General features: G+C 37.1%; 1 protein-coding gene across 9 annotated transcripts in view; it reads right to left on the bottom strand.

The window, feature by feature from the left end:
• LOC148830631 (protein furry homolog) overlaps positions 1 to 14585 on the bottom strand; it is a 101973-nt gene that overhangs the window by 68109 nt on the left and 19279 nt on the right. For all 9 annotated transcript variants that reach the window (XM_088920577.1, XM_088920581.1, XM_088920582.1 and 6 more), the window contains exons 2-4: positions 11180 to 11379; positions 2759 to 2812; positions 417 to 556 (exon numbers count right to left, since the gene is read on the bottom strand). In XM_088920577.1, coding sequence (XP_088776703.1) covers positions 417 to 556; positions 2759 to 2812; positions 11180 to 11379 — 394 coding nt within the window. The remainder of the gene's footprint in view (positions 1 to 416; positions 557 to 2758; positions 2813 to 11179; positions 11380 to 14585) is intronic.

The following is a 14585-nucleotide window of genomic DNA, read 5'->3' as shown; positions in this document are numbered from 1 at the left end:
GATGTTTGGGTCTTTTTGAGTGATACCATCAAAGATGAAGCCTTGGTCACAGCCCTTAACCAGTCCTGGACTAACAGTATCATGTGTTCACAGTGTGATTGACATGGACCACCCAACAATCATCCTTGATACGCTGTTCATTACATCAATACGATGTCACGATTGAATCAAGATAACAGTTCCTTTGGAGCTAAAAATCTCCAGACTCAGGAGAAGAAATAATCAATCAGACACAATAGCTGGATGTAGTTTTAATATTAAAGGATGCCTTCCCAACTCGTTCAATATAACAACTACACTAACATAAAAATCTCAGCGAAACATGTACTGCGCTTATACTGTGTCATGTTAAGGAGTTTTGGAAAAAGCCTACCTGAATTAAAAAATAAAACATAAAGAAGTGGAGAAAACCTTACTTTTTAGACTTAGTGTTGGCTCTTGGTCTGTATTCGTGCGACTCATCTTCTAGTCCATTCTGTCGTTTATACCAATCAAACAAAGTGCGCAGGATGGAAGGTAGACAGTATTCTGCCAGGGAACTCATGGTGCTGATGAGCTACATAACAAGACAAAACAAACACAAGAAATTCAATTTTGGGGTAAAACACATGGCTCCGGTATCCTCCCACAGTCCAAAAACATAGTGGTAGGTTGATTGGCTTCTTGGAAAATTGGCTCTGGTGTGTGAGTGTCTGCCCTGTAACAGACTGGCTTCCTATCCAGGGGGTACCCTGCCCTGCTCCCATTGCTTGCTGGGATAGACTCTTTGGCTGAACTCTAAACAGTTAATAAATCCTCCTAATCATCCTTGTAATTCCTAATTCAAAAGCACATTTATTTTAGTGGAGACTGTTTCATAGCCTGTGTTTCCTTAATTTTACCATGTTTACGAGGTACGAAATCTTTCTGAGATATTAATTTTTAAAGAACGCTCTTTAATGTAAACATGCTAGTATGACTACTACGCTTACTTTGTGCTTTCATTTTACTCACTTGTGCTTACTTCCTTTACTAAGAAATTGAGTCAGGTTTCTACTGGCAAGCACATGTTGCAGAACCAGAAGTATTTAAGGAAGCAACAGAAATGTAGACATGTAGAGCATTGTGGGCTATGCCAGCTGCCGACATGAGGCTAAAACAGCAACAGTAAGACTTACAGTTGGATAGGTAACAGAAGTGCATAGAGGAAGACATACTGTACAAACACAGCCAGACAGAAGAATCATTTTGTGGACACTGAAACTGTTAAGCCTTCAGGTCCCCTCCACAAGGTCTAGCAGTGAGTATGACTATGAAGGGTGCTCGTGAGGTGGCCTGTGTGTTCTTTAAGTCAAGGCAGGAAGGAAGGGTGGGGAGAGACAGGGATCCAGAGCAGCGAACAGGAAGGGAGGAGAGTCTGGCCAGACCGTGCTCCAAACAGCGGACCCTTCATTCTGCATAGCACAGGGGATGAATCCTGGCTCTGTGCTGCAGCTGAAAAGGCAGCAGACATACGCACACATACACCCTTGCTGCCATGAATGATCGTTTTCTTTTCTCATCAATGAGCTCCATACACCCAGAGCATATCAGGTCTCTAAAACCAGGTCTCCTTGCTCTGGCCATGTCTCAAAAGGTCTCTTCTGTCTGCACAAACTATTGACTTATGAGTATGCTTTTTAAAATATATACTGTATATACATATGAACATTTATTCATACAGAGCACATATTATGCTTACCCCACCTGTCCCTACAAGTCACTATGTGTATTTGTGAAAGCCTTAAACATCTTGCCACAATCTTCTTTCAGGAATATCAAGAGAGCAGTTTAATTCTGATTAGTAACATTAATGGCTACACACTAATTTACTGTCAATGGATCTGTTGAGCCATATACCATTAGATGGTGAAACTTAATATTATTTCTTTATTGTATTCACAGACAACGAGATAAAAAAACAATATTTGCTCCTCTCTTTGAATGTGAAAAAGCAATGTGATTCTAAAATGTACAGCATACCTTAGTAGAAAAGTAGACACCCTTATCTGATGAACTGATTTGCAAAGCTTAAATTTAGCCCATTGCAAGAGATTCACTTTCACCCAAGAGGCAAGCTGTCTGTGAAAGGAAATTTTCCCAATTTTTATGTTAGCTAGGGTTGCTCTGGGAGATCTACACACACAGGGATGAATCAGGATGCACATTCTGTTGCAAATCTGATTCGGGAGTATATCTGTCAGCCAGTGAAATTTAGCAGAAATGGAAAATTACATTTTTTACAGCGAAAAAATGTCAGATTGGACTCAGATCTAGCCTGTGCTGTAAGGCTTCAAAAATAGTTCATTTTATAGTTAAAGTGCTAAAACATTGGGAAATTAATATTAGGCATATAAAACAGCTAACACTAACCTGTTCCTTAGAGCTGTAACTCAAATGCCTAAGTATAAAAGCCCATTGTGGTTTGACTACTCAGTATTCTAACACTGGGTTTTATTGAGGGAAATGACAACAACAAGAGAATTTTTTGTTGATCACTCTTGCAATTCAGCCAGAACACCAAAAGTATCATAATTTGTTTCTTCAATAAAGTATAATAATTGCAAAATAAAATATAATCTCAGGCATGAAACAATGCTTAAAGCTGAAAGGTGAACTTTGGAAATGTAACACCTACAACTGAATTCTGCACATCTTTAGCTCTTGTGTTTTGGGATCTGTTCAGTCATGTTTATTATAAGTAAAACACAAAGATTACTTCAAGTAAACTGAGTCTTACTTGGTCAAACTGTGGATCCTCTCCTCTCTGCAGGGATTTTGTCAATGGTTTTTCCTAAAAAATGAAAATCATAATATATAATAAATAGAATATAGAATGTGAGATATTATATACAGTGGTGTGAAAAAGTGTTTGCCCCCTTCCTGATCTCTTATTTTTTTGCATGTTTGTCACACTGAAATGTTTCAGATCATCAAACAAATTGAAATATTAGACAAGGATAACACAAGTAAACAGAAAATGCAGTTTTTAAATTAAGGTTTTTATTATTAAGGGAAAAAAAAATGCAAACCTACATGGCCCTGTGTGAAAAAGTGATTGCCCCCTAAACCTAATAACTGGTTGGGCCACCCTTAGCAGCAACAACAGCAATCAAGCGTTTGCGATAACTGGCAATGAGTCTTTTACAGCGCTGTGGAGGAATTTTGCCCCACTCATCTTTGCAGAATTGTTGTAATTCAGCCACATTGGAGGGTTTTCGAGCCTTAACCGCTTTTTTAAGGTCATGCCACAACATCTCAGTTGGATTCAGGTCAGGACTTTGACTAGGCCACTCCAAAGTCTTCATTTTGTTTTTCTTAAGCCATTCAGAGGTGGACTTGCTGGTGTGTTTTGGATCATTGTCCTGCTGCAGAACCCAACTGCGCTTCAGCTTGAGGTCACGAACAGATTGCCGGACATTCTCCTTCAGGATTTTTTGGTAGACAGCAGAATTCATGGTTCCATTTACCACAGCAAGTCTTCCAGGTCCTGAAGCAGCAAAACAGCCCCAGACCATCACACTACCACCACCATATTTTACTGTTGGTATGATGTTCCTTTTCTGAAATGCTGTGTTACTTTTACGCCAGATGTAATGGGACACACACCTTCCAAAAAGTTCAACTTTTGTCTCGTCAGTCCACAGAGTATTTTCCCAAAAGTCTTGGGGATCATCAAGATGTTTTCTGGCAAAACTGAGACGGGCCTTTATGTTCTTTTTGCTCAGCAGTGGTTTTCGTCTTGGAACTCTGCCATGCAGGCCATTTTTGCCCAGTCTCTTTCTTATGGTGAAGTCATGAACACTGACCTTAACTGAGGCAAGTGAAGCCTGCAGTTCTTTGAATGTTGTTGTGGGGCTTTTTCTGACCTCTTGGATGAGTCGTCGCTGCGCTCTTGGGGTAATTTTGGTCGGCCAGCCACTCCTGGGAAGGTTCACCACTGTTCCATGTTTTCGCCATTTGTGGATAATGGCTCTCACTGCGGTTCGCTGGAGTACCAAAGCTTTAGAAATGGCTTTATAACCTTTTCCAGACTGATAAATCTCAATTACTCTGTTTCTCATTTGTTCCTGAATTTCTTTGGATCGCAGCATGATGTCTAGCTTTTGAGGATCTTTTGGTCTACTTCACTTTGTCAGGCAGGTCCTATTTAAGTGATTTCTTGATTGAGAACAAGTGTGGCAGTAATCAGGCCTGGGTGTGGCTAGAGAAATTGAACTCAGCTTTCCAAATATGTGATAAACCACAGTTGATTTATGTTTTAACAGGGGGGGCAATCACTTTTTCACACAGGGCCATGTAGGTTTGGATTTTTTTTTCCCTTAATAATAAAAACCTTCATTTAAAAACTGCATTTTGTGTTTACTTGTGTTATCTTTGTCTAATATTTCAATTTGTTTGATGATCTGAAACATTTCAGTGTGACAAACATGCAAAAAAATAAGAAATCAGGAAGGGGGCAAACACTTTTTCACACCACTGTATAATATGTTATTAGAATTAGATTGGATTAGAAAACCTTTATTATTCCAAACTTGGGAAATTCATTTGCCAATATTGCATCACAAATGTCACCAATTTAAAGACAAGCATAGACAAAACACATGCATACAAGTAGAAAAATACAATAAAAACAAAATGACATCCTACAAGACAGTACATATAATAGTACAATGATTCAGTACATTTAGAAAAGTACAGTATGTAATGCTGCTATAAAGGGTGTAACCTCCATCGCCCATTATATGTTTTCCTTCATAATAGTTTTATAGAGCTCAAAAACAGTAATTTGGCTATTGCCAATAATTCTATTGGCTTATCTGACAGCTTTCTCCAGTTTATTCCAATCTCTAATTCGCATATTACCATATACTGTACACTAAAGAGGCAAAAGAGGAGAATACTCTGGGCCACAGTGTTGTAAAACAGAGTAATCAAAGTGTGGTCAACAGTATAAGAGTTCAACTTCCTCATACAATATACATAAGTGCAGCTGTATGTTTTTAAATGTAGCTGAAGCACAGGCATTAAAGCTCAATCTATTATCAATAATATATGTAAATTATTGTGATTATTAGAAATATTCTAATTTATTATTATTAGAATATACAGTACATAATAAATAGCAAAAAATTCTCACTTCTAATAATATCTCTGGCTAACCTCTAACCTTTTTCCATCAAGTTACCTGTAATTTTTTCAAATACCTGTTGAAAATTAACTTGCAAAAGACAGACTACAGCTAACGCCCATAGCACTTTCACAGTTAGTCTGTATCATATGTACTGTAACTACCAGTCTTTAGTAAAAGGAAGTGCTACTGTTGCATTGTCACATAGCTACCAATAAAATTACTTTATAGAAAATATACAATTTACTGTATATCACTAGGAAATAATTGCAGTTCTATTCAAGACATAGATTTTAAAAACAGTTTCTAAAATGAACTTTTATTAGTTAACTCTATTAATTGTAATTTATTAAAAATGACCTACTGTATTTACATAAAATAACCAACTCTTATTTAGTTGTTTGGAAAAATGTTTTAAGTCCCTAGCACTGCATACTGATGGGTCAGTTCTGAGTTTATAACATAAAATATAAATCATGAATTAAAGTATGTTTCAGGATTAGTTTGTACTACAATCAGTAGCATGCACAAGATCCTATTAATGCTGTAACAGTAATGTCTTCACCAGTGATTAAATACCTATTTATTTATAAAGCTGTCCGTGAGAGGCACTAGTGGAGTAGTAGTTAGGGCTCCAAACATATGACTGTGAATCTGTGGGTTTGAATTCCAAGTGGGTCATTAGTGTTGTACCCTTAAGCGACACGCTTCATTCAAATTCCTTCAGTTAAAAGTCCAGCTGTATACATTAAGACAAACGGATGTTGCTTTAGATACAAGCATCAACCAAATTCATTAATATAAAAAACCTGCATTTACAATGCTTTTTGAGTTTGGAAGCAGCAACTAGAATTCAACATTTCCCAGTTACAATTGAAACTTATGTAGCTTTTCATTAAAAACTTCTTGTTATTAACAATCTAGTGGTAAAATTGCATCCAATACACGTATCGACATTTTAAAGAACTAGCTGTTCTGTGTACTTGACTTTGAATTGTCCGATACAGTGGCATAATTGAAACAAAGCCATTTGTCTTCATCTCAGTCTCCTTACAGTGACTGTATGCTAGCCCAGATCTATCAATTGAACTATATTTCACACCCTCAGCAAAGCGTAGCTTTTAATTTTGACTCCTCAATATTCTCTTGGGATTTATTTTCAACTCCAAAAAATGAGAAAGCTTTCATCCTAAGAGAATGCTGGAAAAATATTGAATAAGGAATTACAGAGCATTGCAAAATGCTGTGTCATTTTCAAATAAAGTTACCTGATACAATACATTCAATAACTTTATTGAGATTCTTTACAATAGGTATATATGTTAGAAAGGTTTTTTTTATAAAGGAAAGGTGGCCCTTTCCTTTCAGAACAAATTATCTTAATATTCTTAGCGATCATTTGGATAGAACAATATCTAGAGCTCTAATTTTTAAAGTGTGCGCAGTTCTGGGTAAACAATTCTTTGCGTGGAACAAACAAAACAGAGAGTTGTTGTCTGTCTCGGATCCTCACGAAGCAGTGTAAAGTAAGAGGTTTTCTCTGTTTTAATTGGCAAACCCTTAATAGGCAATTGCGGTATCTATCAATCCCCGCAACCACAATTCTTAGCATTCAAAATATGTGCAACATGGTCTGTTAGTCACAGTTCCAACTATTGGATTAATTGTAACAGGGGACTTCTTCAGGCTCAGGGGGAACTTTCCTAGCACATCACAAGAATGTACTAATGCTTCAGGGAACATTTCCTCATGCCTTGCAACACAAAAAAAAACTTCTGTCTGCATAACAGGAAATGCTTTGCTGTAGAGGAGGCCAGACACCTGCTTGAATAGCATAATAAAGGTTGGCATTGAAATACACCAATTTATTGGCCTCTTCCTTGCACACTTTGTCCTGTGGAAAGCAATGGTTTCTTAGGCGTTTCTTTTATTGAACAATTGCATCATTGTAATTTCAAAATAAACATTTATTCTTTAACACACCCAGACTGAGATCCCGCTCTACTGTCAAGCTTCTCAACCTTCTATCAGAAGCTAAAAGCCTGGACTCAGAACAGCCCCTGGTTTCCACTGGAGGAAGGAACAGGACACAGTCTGATTGGTTTATGCTTCTTTCATAGGGTAGTGGCCAGGCTTTGCTGATGGCTGATCTTTCCAAATTCAACCAACACCACCCATCACAGATTTTAGTGCCTAAGTTTGTCCTCTCCCACATTCACTGACTCAACCAGCCTCCAGTGACAGCTAACTAACCAACTAACTAAAACATGGCCTTCCCAAAAGACAGGAACAAACCTGTGTACTACTCTACAAGTAATATATGAAGCTTGCAGGACCACACATCGTTACATTTTGCTCACTAACACTGTACATTACCAATTGAAAACATTACCATAAAGCATCATGATAGTAAACAAATGTGTCACATTTTGATTTTTTCATCATTTCTAAAGTGCCTAAATTTGGATTAAGATTAATGGATCTTAATTGCTTAGAAAACCTTTACAGTTTAAGGTTGAGTAGACTAAATAAAACATCTCGGCAGCCTTCAGGTCAAGTGGTCTTACGAGACTAACTGACACTTTAAACAAAATGTTGAACCCTTCCACAAATCCTGCTTTATCGTTAGCAGCCGCAGGGGAGGGAGGGGGTCAGAAGTTTCAGTTAAATTGAACTTGAGAACAAGTAGGCAGAGTTACAGTTTCGTTGCCTACCAAGCCTTTTATTGTCCTGAGCACAGCAGACAGCCCAGTCATTAAGGAGGCAAACAGGTTTCTTTAGTATTCTACTATGTTTAAGGAAGAAGGGAGTTTAAGGAAGGGTGCACACAGGTAAATTGGTAGGGTTTGCATCTCTCAAGTGCTGTTGGCTTCAGTGTTTGGTATTTAAATTTCTAATTCATCTTTTACTTATCTTTTTTTTTACATTTTCCTGTACAAACTGCAGATTCAAAAATCTAATTCTCTGAACATCTATCCTGCTTAGCAGCCAGAAATCAATATGAAGTGACATTTTGTTTCTTGCATTTCTCCATGTCTCATGTCTGTCTCATCTAGACTGTTTATTTCCACCAGATGAAAAACAAATTTGCCTCCTCATGATGAAACACTAGGCACAGCACAACTGGTACTCCAGACTGAACAAAAACAATGCTAAGATGTCTCTTTATGATAAAGTGCTGAGTGCCAACAAGAATTGTTTTTATATTGATTTTTAAAAGATTAAAAGATTGCTTTACGTCTGAGAAACAGCCTAACAAATTCCATGCCCCATGATGCATTAATCACCCAAGCTACTGTATATTATGATTTTTTTCTTTCTAAACTTCCTAAATCAAAGAACAATACAGCCCTACACAATCACAAATCCCTGCTACACATTAGCCAATTGAAGACAAAAAGAAGAAACCTGAATACAAGCAATGGGAACTAAATTGATTGTTCATTGTCAATTTCATGTTCTGTATTCTAGTGATGTTAATGTATAGAGTATTTCTATGTTGACTGCATCTGTGAAGACCTAAAGCTTTTAGGAGTTTAACAGGCGTGAGAGCAGCTGTAAAGTGATAGGACATGAAAAAGTGAACAGATAGCTCATGGTCAATGCTGTCATGTGATTCTGATACCATCAAACAGCTGAACAGCTGATCCCTGGTGGAAGTTCATTAATGGCTTTCAGCCTAATGTGTTTTCTATGATTATTTATAACCTAATAAATCAGTCATGATTCTATGTAGTTCTTTTTCAAGCTTTCTGAATGAGGAACACAGCAAATTGATTGTGAACATTCTCTTAACAGAAATCAATACTGGTGCTATATGAGAAATAGTCTGAAACAAGACTGATTTCACAGATTGAATGGCAAAATGAACAATAAACCAAAATAAAAAAAAAACTGTCTGGCCTTCAAGATTCGATGTATGCAGCTTCTAATAAGATTTAATAGACTGAAGAGACTAGCAAGGGCTGGTGTATTTCACTTTCTAGTCTGTCGGTTTGGAGTCTGTCGGCTGATACAAGCAGTGAAATGAATCACATTTTTTTCCATGAAGAAAATGTATAGGTGAATTGGGTTTGGAACACTTTGGGCACTCATGTTTTCACACAAACGGAGAGAAAATCACAGACCAATTGACACTGAGGGTCACATTTAATAGCCTGTGCTCAAAACACATTTGTTCTGTATCATTCCAACTGCAATTTGGAAACAAAAACTACGGCCTACACTTGTTCAACCTCCACCTGTGCATGAATCAATCTAATGAAATCTAACAAATGTCTGAGTACGATTATAATTATAAACTGACAGACTACATATCCCTTACAAGCCATAGTGATTTACAGTATAGTCAAAACATTACAAAGCAATTGTTTAATTCACACACATTCTGTATATAGGTTTATACACACAGTATATAAACCACATTTAGAGAAATGGCAGTGACTTATCTTGCATGACTGTACTGCAAAGCAAGCCAAAAATCTGAAATCATGGGTTGCAAATTGGTTGCAAATCCACCTTTGAGGAAAATGTTCTGAAGCTGAGAAGGTTAACTGGCAAAGGCAAAATAAAGGCAGTATCTGCACATGAAAAGAGACTCAGTGGGTTGACAGGTTGTGTAAGTCTGCTGTCAATATCAGGAAGCATCTGTCATTGTTCTGATGATAATCCAGCAAATATTTTAATATATATTAATATTTGAATTTGTTTTTTGCATTTTTGCAAAGTCTATAGTTAAGATGGGTGCTCCCGGCATTTAAAAACACATAATTTAGAGGTGACACCAACAAATTGACTGGTAACACTGTCTGTCTACAATCCATCATAACATTTAAACCATTAAATCACAGAATAAATGCTTTATTAAGTCATTATAAACCACTGTTTCCTTAACTGTTACATTTCAAACAGTAACAGAATTGTTTAAGTCAAGGTAAAATGTAATGAGCTGGTCTAACCAGGATCTTTTTTAACAGTTTTTAAGAATAATGCAAAAATATTCTTTATATGTATCCCAAAGGCACCTGAACCTTTGACTACACCTGAACATCTGTCAAAAAATTACATGCAGGGAAAAGTTTACAGTAAACCCCTAATCCTTAAAAAAATAACTGCACTAGAAGCTTACAGTTTTTGACTGATATCTTAGAGTTATTAAATCTACATGATATAAATCAGATGTCCAACCATTTGTGAAGAAAAGTGTTATTAATCACTATGTTATTCTTTTTATTGAAATTATGTGGCAATGATCCATGAAAGTAATACAATCTAATGTAAAACATAAATCTAAAGCATTCCAAGAAGGTTTGTTAAGTTTTAACTTAAGGTAATTACTTCTCAGAAACTGAAACACTTTTGCAAGAGAATTTCCCTTTTAGTATAAAGCTTATCAACCCCAGGCAAAAACTGCTAAGTTTTATATTTTGTTTTAAAAATACTGTAACCAAGTTTACAACTTGTCAGAGGGAGACTCCAGGAATGAAATAGGGAGTTAGCTCAAATTACACAAAAAACAAATCTTGTAGCATGGCACTTAATTTCCAGCTATGCCTTATTAAACACAATACTTCCTTTGATGATTAAGGTATTTTGTGTCCTCTCAATCCATAGAATTTTTTTCTTTTTGTGCTTCAGTCTGCATTTCTCTTAATAGAATTAAGCAGCAACTGTAAAGGACAGTGAATCCTATAATGTATTAGCATCACTTCTCAGTACTCATTTGGTTCCTGTGTTTTCTGATGTATCTGCTATGTAACCTAATAACCTTGATATTGCTTTCTTCTACATTTATTTTTAACATGCGTGCTTGCCAGAAAGTTGAATTGAGCTGTACAAGGAAGCAATTTATTTTTCTGTACAGATTAAAATAAGATTCATGACAGAAACTCGTTAGGTTTGGAGAAGCACTTAAAAGAAGCACCCATAGGTCTTTGTAACCTATCTGCTAGATTTGAGAGATACTCAGGGTGCTCCTGTCATTCTGAAAAGCAGCGGCTACTGAGAAGTCTGATTCGGCCCCGTGCTCACCAGGGGTTCGGCCATGATGATGCGGATCTTGCGTTCGGAGACCGTGGTGAAGTTGGCGAAGAGGCTCTTGAGGATGTACTCTCCCGGCTTGCTCTCCGGGTCGATGCTGATGGGCATCATGGCTGGAGGTCCCTTCTCGCCCTGCGTGCTGGAGGCTGGAGGAATGGGCGGCTTGCTGTATCCGTTACCTACCGGCGAGGCTAACGGGACAGAAAGACAAATTCACTGTGAGTGCTGCACTAAAAACACGGAAATATTAGCGTTCGCCGTTTATTTGGCTTTTCTGTATCTCACTTTGCTATTTTTATTGCTTGCATTTCACTCATACTGTAAATGTTTTTTATCACCACTTGATCCAATACAGAGTCACGGGGGCAGCTGGAGTCTGTCCAGTTAAGCAACGGGAGCAAGGTGGGAGTCCATCTTAGGGCAGATGCACAGACGCAAAAACACAGACACACTCACACCACGGCCAGCTTTCCCAGACGCCAATTATCCTGCCAGTATGTTTTTAGATTTTGGGAGCAAACCCTGGAACAGCCAGAGGACACCCACGTGACCACGGGAAGAAGATACAAGCTCCATGCAGCTAGCACCTCAAAAATTGAACTCTGGGCCCCAGCACTGCGAGGAAACAATGCAAACATCTATGCCACTGAGCCATCTGCTTGCATTTCAGCTATGTGTAACTTTTGCAGGGTCCTTGTCACATCAAGACCTGAGTCAAACCAAAGCTCATTTCCACTGGCTGATGGCTGAGCTCTTTTCTCTTTTGGCACAATGAAAAAGCCTCTTTTAAACAAAAAACATTCATCATGTACTAGGCTTACAATCTGGGCAAAGGTTAAATCTTCATGAGTCTTATGCCAACATTTTGCTAGTTCTTTATTCTTATTATCTATCTGAGATTGCTCCAAATCAGTTTGCTTACCAGTTTCTAAAACATAGATCAGCCTTTTATTTACAAAATAGTCTGTTACCACACTGATATTAGTGATAGTGTTTGCCCTACTAGTCTACTTGTTTGACTTAACCTCTGTTTGGGCAAGAAAATGAAATAAGCACTAGCTGGTCATTCGCTTTTTTCTGCTTTAAAATGAAGATGTCATTGGCTTTCTAAGTGTATTTACAGCATACAGCCATTTGATCAGGTTCATTTCCAATGTACATATGGCAATAAATTCCTCTACTCTCCACTCTCTTAAGTTTGTGCAATAGTGAAGTCTTTCCTGTGCATAAGCTGCTAAGTTGTTCTTTACCATGCCAAAAAGGTACAATTTTTGTATTTTACTTACAGTTACAAAAATAGAAATTGAACATATCTACAGATACTCTTAAGCTATTTTTGAAAGCTTGAAATGGTTATTGGCCATTTTAAATTTGTCTAATGTTTAAAAATACAGAATAAGCTAAAACAGCTCCACAATAAATATAAATATAAATTTTAAATGTTTATGGTATCAAATAAGATACTGACACTGAAATCTATACCACCCATGCAGTGCTTCGATGCTTAAAAATACAGTATAATAACTGAAATTAAATGTCTGAAACATAAAACCAGATATAAATAACATTTATATGTTAAGAGCGTATGATAAAATATATTTTGTGTTGTGGAGTGACTAATTAACAATTTGGAATTTTTAAAAGCTAATTACATGTGAGTTTACAGTTGAACTGATGGATCTTCACTTATGCATATGAATAAATCCCTCTCCAAGCAAAAGTGAATCAAGTGCTAGATTTCTACTTTCCCTTTGGCACCTCTGCTTGTGTGTTTTCGCACTGTGCAAAGCTGAACTTCAACACTTTTTTAGTTCAAAACTCAATCATATGAATTCAAACCAGACAGCCTAAAAAATGGACGAGAACAAACCATTTATCACTTTATAGTGTAAAGGGTCGCAGTGAAAAACAAACTTACAACTTTACCACTGGTTTCTATTTTCTACTGAAAATGACAAAATGATACTATGGACTGATTTCTGCAACGTAAAAAAAAATGTAATAATAGTAATAAAATCTGACAACCAAAATCAGAAAAATAAGACAATGCTATAACCTAGAAAGTTCAGAAAAGAGGAAAAATAGTCAAGTTTTCTTAATTTATTTATCAGATTAGCACTTGCTTTTATTTCACACAAACAAAACTAACAACACAAGCTACAAATTTACATCTGGTTCACTGAAAACGGCTTTTGTGTTAACCATAGGACTTGCAGCATTGGAGACGAAGGCAATCAGACCCACTTCTCAGCAATGAATCCCAACTTACAGCACACTGGATCACAGAACCTCAAAAGCTGTGATTATTTTGCAGTATGTATTAAAAGGAGGACTAAAGTCTTCTAGATGTATTTACATCCAACACTTCACTGTGCAGTGGTGTTAAATCTAAAATTTGGTCCTTCTTATTCTACAAAATGAGGAATAGCATTTCTGCTTATAACAAGAAGAATTCCTCTATTAGACCTGCCTATGCTTTGTCACTGCCAGCTAATGGCCTTTCCACTGTAATCCTCTGTGACAGCAGTGAAGGTGACATCATCACCTTCGGGACAAATAATAAGTCTTCATTTCCCTAGTGATAGCAGCGGCTCCCATTGTGCAGGTGAGCGATTCCAAGGGTTTAGGATGACTTGTCATATCACGCTCGTTCTGGTTCAGCTAATCTCCTGACTTTCTACAACCTCACCAATTTCCATATATAATTACTGACACTGACAACGAGAAAGAGTTCTAGTTTATTACTTACATGCCTTTAATAACACAGTGGAAAAAAGCACCCGGTTACCTGCACAAATTTAAAACCTTGTCTATCATGAAGCTGAAATTTTAAACTAATAACTACTACATTACTAATACTAGCTATCTTTAAGCTGCTAAGCAAATGGGCTCAATGGGCTGAGTGGCTTCCTCTTGTTAGTAACCGTTCTTATATTTTACAATATCTCTAAAAACAATGGACTACAGGCCTCAAGGATCAGGGAATTATTGTATTGTCTACACCCATCCTTTTCAGAGCGACCTGCAGGATGTGAAAATGAATTAATTCTGGTTTCTGAGAAGCCACTAGGTACAGCATAAACTTTATTTTGTTATAGCTGCAACAGTTTGTAAAACTCAGTGGACGAGAAGTAGCAGCAAACTTCCGCTGCGAAGAAATGTGCTCAAGTCTTCTAAATGAAGCACTTGTTCGAATCCTGCAAAGGTTTGGCTGTTAACTCTTTTCACTTTCCGCATCTGAATTCACCTTGGCGCTGCCGAAGAAAGGCAGTAAACAATGATTTACAGTGTGTAAAAAATGGATTTAAAAGATCCCAAGTGTAATTCCGCGAAGTCTGAACAAACTAGACCTAAATAACAAACATACAGATTTTTTAACCAAAAATCTGAACTCATT

Source organism: Atractosteus spatula, chromosome 7, assembly GCF_055471065.1.
Source record: "Atractosteus spatula isolate fAtrSpa1 chromosome 7, fAtrSpa1.hap1, whole genome shotgun sequence".
NCBI classification, from domain to species: Eukaryota; Metazoa; Chordata; class Actinopteri; order Semionotiformes; family Lepisosteidae; genus Atractosteus; species Atractosteus spatula.
This window is presented reverse-complemented; position numbering and strand designations above follow the sequence as displayed.